The 12,719-nt window shown below is 38.3% G+C and overlaps 1 protein-coding gene across 12 annotated transcripts in view; it reads left to right on the top strand.

The window, feature by feature from the left end:
• NAV3 (neuron navigator 3) overlaps positions 1–12,719 on the top strand; it is a 557,756-nt gene that overhangs the window by 447,507 nt on the left and 97,530 nt on the right. For all 12 annotated transcript variants that reach the window (XM_069773360.1, XM_069773359.1, XM_069773362.1 and 9 more), the window contains one exon: positions 2,723–2,842. In XM_069773360.1, coding sequence (XP_069629461.1) covers positions 2,723–2,842 — 120 coding nt within the window. The remainder of the gene's footprint in view (positions 1–2,722; positions 2,843–12,719) is intronic.

The following is a 12,719-nucleotide window of genomic DNA, read 5'->3' as shown; positions in this document are numbered from 1 at the left end:
AAAAAAAAAAAAGTTACTGTTTTACTCATACTTAAAGTACTGTTCAGTGCTGTTGTTGGCATCTCAAGGCTGCTCGGTGGCTGAGGTAACATTAGGTTGAACAGAAGTCCCATAGAGTACATGGCCATGTCACAGCACACTACTTCACTCTGTATAAATTTAGGACTCTTGCTGTCAATCTAATCTTTTAGTTTGAAGTATAGCTATGATTAGAGAATGGTGGCTGATGAAATTGGATATGATACGTTCTTAAGGGCAAATGGAAGTCTGTGATCAAAGCTCTTTCTAGAGTAGTGTCTCACCTCAAGCACCATCCAAAGATAGATCTCTAGAAAAAGCTTAACTATAAAGAAAGCATATTTCTCTATCTCCCTGGTGCACCGTCTCAGTGATCTGTGAATGGAGCACTGCTGACAAGGGTGTCCACAGCACAGCATTAGTGGCTGTCAAGTAGGAAGCCATATTCATGTCTGCTAGAACAGAGAAAAGATATATGGAAAAAGTAATACTTTCATGTCTGAAGACCTTTTATCGTGAAGGAAATTTAAATGCTGCCTTTGACGGATGCATGGGTTTATTTAAAAAAAAAAAAAAGATAGGGGAATCCTTTGCAGTGCCTGATGAGTTGTATTAATTAGCTTATCACATTAAAGGATGAATATAGTCATCTTGTGTGACTTTTCTTTGCATCTGTAATAAGGATGACTCAATAGACAGTAAGTTGCAATGTGCTCAGTTAACATTTTTAGGTGCGGTAAATGTTAAAAACAAGTTAATAAGCTCTGAAATTTCAGGATTCACTGAGGCATGTAAAGTCTTATCTTCTTTATGCCTCTTCCATTATCAGTTTAATTACTTTAAACACTTGGGGACAGGAATGCAGCAGTAATTAGAAATCAGTGTGAGGAAGGACTGTTGCACTTGTTAAGTCTCTCCATTCAGGCCTTACTTACACAGGAAAAAATCCATATAGTCTGGATGGCATTCAAACCACAGCTAAATTTAATATGCAATTCCAGAGCCTTGGAACCTACTGCATAATTCACCCCTAGCTAAATAATCTGTCAAAAAGTCTAAATTCTGTCTTTAATAAAAGGATAAATCTAGTGTGTAAGTGTGACTGTTAATTTACCTTTGAAAACAAATGTAAAGTTACCTTCTGCAGACCCCAGATACCAAGGTTTCAGAAATCCCTTGCTGAACTGCAGGCCAAATCTTACCAGTGCATAAAACGCCTCAGAGTTTGGTTAAAAATAAACAAACCAACCCTTTGCGTTTTAATGCACTCGAGGTTGCCTTCGTCCAGATTGCCACCCAGGACACGACGCCGTCTCAGACCGTAGCTGTCGCACAGGGCTACGCTACCGCAGCTTCGCTCTCAAAATCTGCACCAGTTCACCCACCCCGAACCGTGGGGGTGGAGGCTGGTGTTCCCGGGCTGCTGTATTAGCCCTGAGGTCTCTGGGACAGTTGATTTCAATTAAATCAGCTCCCAGAAGGAACCGCAGAGAGAGAGCCAACAGAACATCTGGAGCACTGGCGGGGTGTGTGTGCCTTGGCTTGTGCTGGGGCGGTTGTGTAGAGTTATTGAAGTTAAATTTTTGTGTACGTGGACTCACGCTTCGACTGAAAGATGGGTTTGAGTGGCACCGTTTCATGGCTCAAGGAGAACTTGTGTTCAAGATTATTTGAATTGGGAGTGAACTCCAGTAGGTAATTTTAGCCATCATCCTAACATTGGGACTACACTTATTTCAGTAAGCCTGTAATTTGACTTTCAGTAGGGTCACTGAGGTATACCAAATTTTTTGCCTGTATATGTACACTTGTATGTTAAGTGCCATACATGTGCGTGGTCCTTCACAAATAAATTTGTGCAAACTCTGCACTAGGTTGCTACACTAAAGTTACCAAAAACCACAAGAGGGAAATGTAAAAAACAAGAGCCTAAGAGGGAAGACAGTTTAATGAAAGGTCCTTTGAGAAAATAACGGACAGGTCTTGAGAGTAGGACAGGCTTGTGGTACAGCTCAGTTATAAGGACCAAGACCTCTCATGGAGATAACTAAACTGTAGGTAGGCGTTCCAGAAATTATTATTGCTGCTTGAAATACAGAAACTTTTAATAGTTCTCTAGTGAGTAAGCAGCACTATACTCACTGTTCGATTCATTAGTCATTCATTATAATGTGAAGTGGTGGGAATCAAGCAAAAGGAACACAGATAGAAACATATTCTTAAATGTCATTGTAAGGACTTCACTGGATATCTCTTTCATATCTGAATATTGCATCCCAGCAGGGACTACGGATTTGGATTCTCAATTTCTATTCCCATTTAGATGGATGCCACTGATTTTTTTCCTTTTTTTTTCTTTTTTAACTGGAGTTATGCTTCTTGCATCTGGTGCTATTCTTTGACAAAACTGCAGTACTTAAAATATGATTAAAATTTTTGAAGATACTTGAGGGCTTCAGTCTATTTTAGTCAAACAGGTTGGCCTGTAAGCCATCACAGAAAAAGGCAAATGATCCTAGAAAATAGGCATATATCCGATCTCCCTGTGCTAGGCACACAAAGTGAGAATATTTAGGATAAGCCTACCATCTAATAGGACAGCCCGTACCTTAAACATTTGAATTCACAGTCCATTAACTTTAGAGTGAAACGTGGTTGCCAGATGGTTGCATTTCCCACTGATTGACCACACATTTATTTTCAGGTACATGACAGATGGAGGACTCAACCTATATACTAGAAGTCTGAACCGAATACCAGACCTAGCTGCCTCTCGAGACGTCATTCAAAGAGGGGTTCATGACGTGACTGTGGATGCAGACAGGTAACAGTGCTTTGCTAAGTAAAAACCTAGCTGAGCTTTACAAATGGTTTTCATCCTTCATACCTGCTAATATATCAGCATTTTGTTCATAAGGAATAGGAAGAGAAAGCAAGCCTCTGAGGCTGCTAGGTTTCTGAGCACACAGTACACCAAATACCACAAGAAGTGGAGAAAAAGCTAATTTCTCACACACGAAGGGGACTTAGGAACAATTTATTGTTGAAGATGTAAGAGAAAATGTTAAGAAGCCCAGACCTTACTTGCAATCTCGAATCTCTGAAGTGGGACATGATTTGTACAGGTTGCCCTGTCAATTGACAGATGTAGGGAGAATGCGCATGGTCTCTAGGCAGCAGGGAGCTTGCGTGTGCCTGGCGAAGTGTGTCAGAACATGCACTTGGAGTTGGCTGGAACCAGAACTCTGATCTTCTTCACCCATTTTGCCCTCTGCGGGTGTCAGAAGGCAGCAGTAGCTGTGAGCAGTGGGAAATGAGAACTGGGCTTATATCCCATCGTCTACGCAGCGTGAAAAAAGAACCAACGCTATCTTGCCCTTTTACGTGTATATATGGGTGTGAGCCAAAAAATGCGCTCCCACTAGTATTTCTGCAGATTAGGAAAGTGTTTTCTGGTTTTTCTCCTTGAGTTTAAAGTAGTTTCGTACTGGTGGCTTGTATCCATGTCTGAGAAATAAAAATTCATAACCCAACTTTTGCAGAACTTAGAGCTGTCAGCTCTGAGGTTTTGGTCAGACCATCACAGAGATAAGGAGCAGCTGTGAAATTTGGCAGCCTTCAGTTTTAGGGGGTTGATTTCAGTCCCATCTTTTTAAAATCAGATTTCCTTTAAGGAAAAAATTATATTTAATCAGGAAGGGAGAAAAGGTTCACGGAGTGGCTCTGGTTTTACAAACCCAGCAAATTAGTTGAAGAAGTTCTAGGATATTAACCCAGGTATGATATAATTTTCACTTTTCACAGTTTTCTGGTGAAAATATGCCTGTGACACAAGTCAGGGATAGTCTGCATAAGTCAAAGAGTGCATGCAATGCATCAGGATAAAGAAGATAATTTTCATCTAGAGAACCAGTTACTTACAGAAGAAGGTTGCTTTAGCTGGCATATTAGCATTTGTTGACCTTGCAAAAAAACCCTATTTTAGATAGCAATTCAAACGAACACTGCTCAGTTCTTGGAACGCAAGCGTTGACGTGATGCAAAGACCAGAGAAAGTGTACAGTAGGCGTTAAAGAAAATAATTTGGATAGAACTCAGGCAGTAACAGAAGGAGCAAATGAGAAATGAGATGTGGGCAGGAGGGACTTTTGTGGAGCTCTGTATGTGAGAACAAGAACCTTAAGCTCAAAGTGGGAGAGAGGGTGGAAAATTTAGAGGCTGGGAGTCATGTAATTAAAGACAGAATGTCGCTAGCGCCCACGTTTTTGTATGTCTGTATATCTTTTTTTTTCAGCTGGGAGTGAAGTTATTAGAGCTCTTCCCACCATGCAATATTCACACCCAGGTTTCAAACCACGCACATTTTCCCTGAAAAAAAAAAAGAGGTCCAAATTAAGGGGTTTTTAAATTTTTCTTACTATTCCTCAAGCTCTAGATGCCACTCAAACACTTTGTGTTTGTTTTTCTTTGAAGTGTTATTTAGTAATGTATGTGTAATTTGTTCTATATAGTGTGCAGGTGCATATAGGTTTTGCATGTGAAACCACAGGGAGGCTATTATCGGTTTTCAATTAATGAGATTGTCCAGCATTTCCCAGTACATAAATCTGTTTTGGTTTGTCAGACTGGCTAAAAATGTTGCGCTAAAAACTACCCTGCTGTTTCTGAGTCTTTCATCTCTGAGTCTATCGCTTGTCAGATTGTGGAGCAGTGACTTCAAATTTGTCAGGAGATTATTTTGGGCCTTGAGTGAAAAGCTGACCAATTTTATGCAAGATACAAAGCTTTTAAAAAAAAATGAAATTCATGAGTATTCAGGAAAGACTTATTTGATCTCAACAACTAAAATCTCAATATATTCCATCTTCACTGTGCATTTGCAAACTGCTCTTGACATTAGCAAACCGCATGAGCAAGCCCCAAAGTCATTTTTGAGCTTAAAGCCTAGAAATGTGAAGTAGGATTTGCTTTGCAACGACTGCTTTCCCGTAACACAAAGAATGAAAGCTGGACTCCTGTGTTCTACTGAACCTTCTAAACCGGGTGTCATGGAACATCCATATGCTGTCATATAATTAAAAAGTTTATCATAATGCACAGGCATGAGGGATTTAAATTATGGATGTTCAGACAATTCTGGCATTTCCTGACCTTTCTATGCTTGATTTTTACATACTTAATTGTGCTTTGTTAACATAGTGTGGGGTTTTTTGTTGGGTTTTTGGGGGGGGGGGGTTGTTGGTTTTTTTTTTAATGTATAAGTGTATGCTATTCCTTGAAGCAGCAAAAAGGCGTTTAGGAACTGGAAAAAAGTAAATATTTTTATGAGTTCTGATGATAACAAAACACATGCTTGCCAAAATGGGTCACAAAAAACCTGTATTAGGTCAAACAGGCACAAAAAATTGTTTATGCTGATCTTCAACTATGTGTATCACATATATGATATGAAATCAGGTGGAAAAAGCAATACAGAGATTGCTGAGACTCACTTTGTTTGGCAGGATAGGCTTTGGTCCTTCACAACTGCGTAGGTACCTAAGATTTCATCTTATTTCACATAGCATTTTAGATCTTATTTTTTCTACTCTGAACAAAAAATAATAGGGTTTATGTCAGGGCTTCAAGGTATGCCTTGCCACTTGTATGATGAACTTCCATGAAAGAGGTTTATTCTCCTCTCTATCATCCCTGTAGATATGTGAAGGACGTATGCATTTTCTCTGTGGTATCATTAGCATAAACCTTTTTCATAATTGGCATGATTTGCCCTGGCCTTTCTGTTGTAAAGGACTCTGCTGGCTTCTCTGTGCAGGCAGAAAATAAATGATATGCTGCAAATATCTGATTTACTTTAGCAGGCAGGAGACAAGCTTCAGTATTCCGTCCATCATTAGAGCCAGCAACTTTTGCTGACAGCAACCCCGTGTTCTTCATGAAAACTGAACTTGGGTTTTCTCTGACAACCCAAATTACAGCTTCTACTTATATTTTAAAACTTTTTCTTTTTGTGAGCTGGCAGTACAATATTCTTCAGATAAGTGGGCTGATGGTATCTCTAAGGGTAATGCCATTTCTGGCAAATGGGTACTTTCAGACTGATTCTTGTTTAATGGATAAATCAGGAATAATTCATTGAAATTAAGGACATGGAACTGGTCTAAAAAGACAATCAGGTCCCCAGTTTGATTCCACTCTAAATTGGTTTCAGAGAGCACCTGCATCTCCACTTCTTGCCAAAAAGCAAAGGATTGAAGGATCTCCGTGTGGAAACCTAGCCTGAGAGAGCTCATCCAAATAATAATATTAAATTGCTCTTTGAACAACTTCATAAAAAGCTAAATTCATGAATGCAACATAAGCCAAGGCTTAAGTGTTGCTTGCAAGCTGCTCTGGAAAGCACATTGGTGTAGAAAGGAACACAGCACATTTGCTTGTTCCAGGGAAAGAATTGTAATGGTTCAATGAAAGGCTGAAGGGACACTGGCAGCATCAGATGTCAATGGTTGTTTCACTCTTCTTTTGATTTTTTTTCTGATTTGGACTCTTTTTGTGGTCTATAAATGCCTATTCCTTGCAACTTACCTTGCTTCAGATACCATAAGATATTAATTAGAGGAGAAGATGGATTCACTGCAGCGGGTGTAACTTGGGATGTGGCTGAGAGAGTTCTCAGTGGTATGATGTTACTTTTCATTTATTGTTCTGTCTTCCTCCTCTACACTCTAGCGTTTGCCTTCTGGGACTCTTAGAGGGAGTATTTGAGGAACATTCTTGGAGTTCAAAACGCTTTTCAAAGTAAGATGAGCCAAAAGAGATTAGATGTAAACACACAAAATGAATTATGTTCTTGGGAAGAATAAGGTTTATTGAAAAGTAAGTTGCAATGCTTCCAACCCACCCTCCCTGTTAGGGAAGTTGAAACAAGCCCTTTTAGGAGGGGATATAGCTCCACTAGTTCAACCATTGTCCTTCCGCCCCTATACCTGCTGAATTTCGTGCACTGTATCAAAAGCCACAGTTTCCTTCACTTGCATCAGTCAACAGCCAACTTAAGTTGTGCAACCACTTTCCCCTCACATCCCTTGGATGCACTATTCTGGTTTTTTCACCTTTTTTTCAGATGAAACCCAAAGCTTTAAAGGTAGCTTATGCTGCTTAGTGTGCTTTTATCATGACCCTCTTCAGCTACTTTGCTGTTGCACTGAATCTGAGCGCCTGTTACACAGAGTTCTTGTGCACAGGGAGTCTTTAAAATGCTTCCACCATCTGTCACATGTGCAGAAGATTTGGCAGTTATCTCAGACTAGCTCAGGCTGGCCTGTTTGTTCTCAGCCAAACCATAATCACCATAATACATTATTATTTATAATTATAATAAAATAATTCCAGATTTTGTCTGTAGTTTATTAACTAACTTCCTGCATGAATGACTATAAGTCTTCTTCTGGTGTTTGTCTGAGTAGATGAACCTTGAGCTGGAATATTGTACTTTTGGAAAAGGAACTTTTCCAGAGTTCAAAGGGCTATTGAACTGGGAGCCCTGTTTCATTGGGTTGGTAGTATCAGAAAACACTGAGAGACATCATGAACGGTAACTTAAAATCCTAATAGAATACAGTGCCTATTCTCAAACTGTAAAGTTTTGGCAGCACATTGAAATTGCTGATGTCATTTGGAATTTAACCCTTTGGGATGTTGTTCAGTGGACAGGCATACTTTATGTTTTGCCTTTCTATTCCAGATGCTTCTGCGTAATGTGTATTTCAGCACTGTACTAATACTGTGCTTTCTGCCAGGTGCCTCTGCAGTTTGGTGTTGATGTGATCACTGTTCTGCCATGTTGCAACCATTACCTGTTCTGTTTGGTGCTTCTGGTAGCAAAGCAGGATTTACTATGGGCAGTTAAAGGAAATGTATATGCCACAGTTTTGAACTATTCGCTGTGTGCAAACATTCAGCCCTCTACACTTTCCTCTGTCTCCCAACATTTCAGCTGCGTCCAACTCTGGGTACCAGTGTCTATGGCAATAAAACAAATATTCATCCGATAGATACGAAATAATAAACAATAAAACACAAAATAGTTATGCCTACTTCTTGCTGTCTAAGACTTTCTTGGGCAAAACAGTTTTGCTGCAAACCTCCTGCACTGTGTAGGGAGTCTTCCTATACCTTTGCACCTGCCTTCACCACTAAGTATGCCTGTGATTGCTATTCTGTGCACAACCTTAAAAAGTCATTATAGACTTTAAAGTCAGCATGATTCATACAGTTGTGTGATCTGCTATAATTTTCCTGGCTTGATTTTAGAGTATTAGTGGGTTCTTAGGAGAGTGAAATAATTATAAATATCTATACCTTTCTGTTTTTGCAGTTATTACTCAAATATCTCCAGAAACCGTAATTAAAGAATCTCTCTTGTGAAGCAATTTAATTTTTAAACTGTTTTTACTATTGTTGCTCTCTTCTATACTTTTAATCTTCCATAATTTCTTTTCACAGCTGTTGCTGTTAACATTTCCCACCATTTACTTTTATTATTCTCAAATGATCCTGCATTTTCATAATCTCTGGTGTAAATCTTTCCTCATTTTGGCATCTGCTAGGCTATCGAGAAAGTTACTAGTTAGAAGTACCTATTTCAATGTGTATCTTGGGTTTTATTGTTTCTGCAAAGTACAGATGCAAAATTTAAGTACCTAAAGCATAAATATGGGTATATCCATGCATGAAGAGCAGAATAACTGTGTCAAAAGGAGCACTCCTGGTTTTTTGGCTCATTATGTTGTTAAGTATTCAGGATCCTTTGAGGATGAATACCTTATTTTGAAAAGCATAATGAGAAATAAAATTTTCAGTAATACAATTTTGTACAGCATTATTAATTTTAAAAGAATGGTATTTGAACTGAGTATGACCTTGTTTCTGGTCATGCTTTCAAAAGTCAAGATTTGGACAATACAAAGTAAGCAGAGCAACTGGACTTTGATCTGATTTTGTGAGGTTGCCCGCTCCCTTACTTGCTTTAAGTATCTATAGAAATTGCCCATAGAACCACAAACCAAAACATGGAAACATTTAACAGCTGTGTGTTTTTTGGTTCAGATACTTTATTAATATCAGTGACATAAACGAACTGCATTGTTAGCATGCTGTCATTAGTACGTTAAACTGTCATGATCCTGCAACATCATGTCTGCAGACACATTTCTTTGCACCCAGCTTACATAAGGAAATAACATTCAGAAAAGGCAAGAACAGTGCATGGCAGATGTTTACTTTAAAACAAGACCGAGCTGCGAGTGATTATGTGAAATGAATGACAAATGAAGTTTTCTCTTTCTCAGTTTCTGTCAAGTGGCAGAAAGAGGGACAATATCAACTAATTTCAGTTTATACGAAAAAGGCATTCATGGAAATAAGTTTTTAAAATTTTGCAAGGAATGGAAGCGAATTACATTCTCATGCGGTGCTGAATGAGCTGAGCATATAGTTTGCTGTAGGGTCGTTAAACTGAAGGGTGGCTGTTTACAGCTGACACATTCAACGTTCTAGCAGATCCACTTTTTCAAAGTGGATGGTGTGGAGTTAGGTATTAATGTCATGCAGTCTATTTGCATTCTTTATTTCTGCTTATCTCAAAGTTTCATTTAGATACTTTAAAATTATTTGAAGTGAGGCTGGACTTTATCATATGTTAACAGATTGCTAATACTTCCCTTCAGGAAAATGCAGATGGTTTATTTTGATTGTAATCTACTCCTGAAGAGAGTACCAATGTATTTAATATCAACTACCTAAGACTCGGTTTACAGTTTCAGCAGCGGCATCATTTTGGTCCACTACTGTACTTCATTGTTATCAGCAAAGACTAATGTACTGTCTCCTTTGTGTTAGAACAAAACACGGGTAGCAAGATTTAAATCATTACCCAAAACACCCCAGGCTCAAATACAAAACTAAATGTGTGATACATATTTGAGTCCTGAAGTCAAGAAACATATGAAGTTCTTTAAAATGTCTTGATTTGTTTGATGGCTGGAGGGAAAAAAATGTAATTTTATTCTCCTGCATGGCTATCAAAAAAAAAATCATATTGAAATTTGCAATAAAATAGGTGCAATTGAGATTATAGTTCTAACATTAACGAACATGGTATATTTTAGACAGATGTTTCATGAAACTGAATATAAAAATTACGTGTTTGATAATTTAGTATTGGAGATGCAGCAGCTTGTGATCACTAAGTTGTCTTTTGTTCTAAATTGCCTCAGAGAGACCTACTTCCTCATGGAGTAAAATATTCTTGTTTCTTACTTAAGTCATTTATTAAAGAACTATTTTTATAATAGCTACTTACCAGATTCAGGTTGTTTGTGGTATGCATGTACACGCATGCTTGGCAAACAAAACATATGAATTATAAGAATGTCCCAATTACCACTTTCATAGAAAGTAATTCATTTGGAACACTATAAAAATCCTTTGCCTTGGATTTATTAGGTATAAGTGCACTTTAAAGAACGTTTGGATTTGGCAGTTTCAGGAGACCTCTAAAATGAGGAAAAACAGGAAAAAAATGGAAAGCCACACCATGGTGTGTTTTTCGTACCCACAAGAGGTAATGAGAAAGGGGTGAAATGATCTGCTCTGACAGCTACTTGCTGTTGTTTTGTACACCCACTCTTCCTCCTAGTTGGCAGGTGGACAAAACAGGTAGGTGAAAGGAAGGATAAATTTAAATTAAGCCTAGCATCTTAGGGGTGCAAATCCACGTTTGCTGCTTGAGCTGTAGGGCTGCTTACAGTGCAAAAGAGGAAAATTGCAAGGTTTTGACCTTTTTCTTCGCAATGTGCTGCTCTTAGAGCAAAACGGTACTGCTCTCCGTCCTGGGGCTGCAGGAAAGCGGCGATGTTCAAGGCATTTTGGATTGGCAATTGCATTGCAAGGTAACTTCATCATTAGTGCCTAAAAAAGATCGCCGGAATCCAGCTGTAAAGCTAGTCATGGGTTACCTGTGATCAGACTAAATTAAAAGAAGGATGTATCTAAAGCTGTGCAGGTTAAAAAACATGGGAGCCTTTTATTTTCCGGAAAAAGAAATGGACTTTCAACCCCGTAGGCTGGCTAAAGACAGTGTTCAAAGGGAGAAAGCATGAAGGGAAAGCTGGGAAGGATACAGCGTGGCAGAAAAACTGCCAGCCAGTGCAGAGAATACCCCTCGCTGCGGGACGCAACATGTGTTAACCTTTCTCTTTGAAAAGAAATCCCTCCGTTCGCTTGTATCAACATTTTACTTATAAATCTTGACTATGTCACCTCTGAGTCTTCTTTTGATGGAGAGAGGAAAAGACGATCCTCCCTCTTCAATCTGTTCTCCGAGCGCCGTTGCGGAGGCTTCCTGCCCCTCCTGAGCCCCTTGTGACAACCTCAGCTCCGCACAGGGAAATGTTTGGTGCAGCAATGTGCTTGCAGTTTGTTTTCTTTTGAAGTTACAGCACTAATCTCATCTGTATCTAATTGTTAAAATATTAAGTCTTCAAAGATTTCCTTTGTAAACAAAAGATTGTCATAACAATTTAAGCAGGATCAGATGTGTAAACATAAAGAGAGGAACCCTCAATGCGTTTTACAGAAGTTTTTTTACAAAAGGATATGGTATAGTTATAATTCAAACCTGCTTAATGGATTGAATAATCTAAAATACATTATTTGAATGGAATTTAAAAATAGTTTTGCCTAATTACAATTTACCTGAACAAGTAAGCTTTTAATGTTACATGTGTGTATCAGGTTTAATTTCCAGTGTGCTAAACTTTCTCCTATGTTCGTTTTGGATGCATTATGCTCTAGATCCATCTCATACTGCAGAATAGAGTGTAAAATGGCTGCTAACCCTATTAACTGCTGTGTAGGTAAATTCGTGAAAGCAAAAATTGCTTTACTACGGTTTGAAAGCAAGTTTAGTGTTGGAAATAATTGCATTGCCCTGGGAAGTACAGTAATTGACAAAGCAGGTATTTGTGTTTTGTATTTGTGTCCTCAAAGTGTTTTATCTAGAAATAAATCTTATTGATATGTTACAGGCTTTTTTATTATAATATCCAACAATTTTTGATCAGACACTCAGTATACTTACTTAAAAGTGAAATTAAGATATTTCAAATGGGTAGGATTTGAATCGGTTTCTGGAAAAGAAACTACAGAGACAGAAAACATTAAGTTATGTATTACATATCTTCTGACTGTTCCTCAATGAACAGATTAATATTGAGATCCAGTGCCTAAAATCTGAAAATTTGTTGATTCAAACTAGAAATTCACATACAATTACGGTAGCAAGTTAGTGAACTGTAGGAACAAGACATGAGGAATAAAGGTAGGCTGTACTTATCTTCACTTTGTTAAATCAAGCCTAGATCTTTCTACAAGATATTTATTGCCAGATTCAAATATCAAAGTAGACAAAATTTAATGAGCGGTCTGTGTCTGGAGTGACTGGAAGACAAGTAATACTTTTTGAGAGGCAAGTGATCAATAAAGGTCTATAATTTTCATGACTCATGAACCACCATCTGGAGGCTCTTCTCTTTTTCCATTGACTGTACCAGGAACAGAGCTGGACAGCTAGCTTTTGAGGTATGTTAAGATGAACCATGACTGTTTTAGAGAATTTAAAACAAAACAAAACAAAACAA

This window comes from Haliaeetus albicilla, chromosome 28 (assembly GCF_947461875.1).
Source record: "Haliaeetus albicilla chromosome 28, bHalAlb1.1, whole genome shotgun sequence".
Lineage (NCBI taxonomy): Eukaryota > Metazoa > Chordata > Aves > Accipitriformes > Accipitridae > Haliaeetus > Haliaeetus albicilla.
This window is presented reverse-complemented; position numbering and strand designations above follow the sequence as displayed.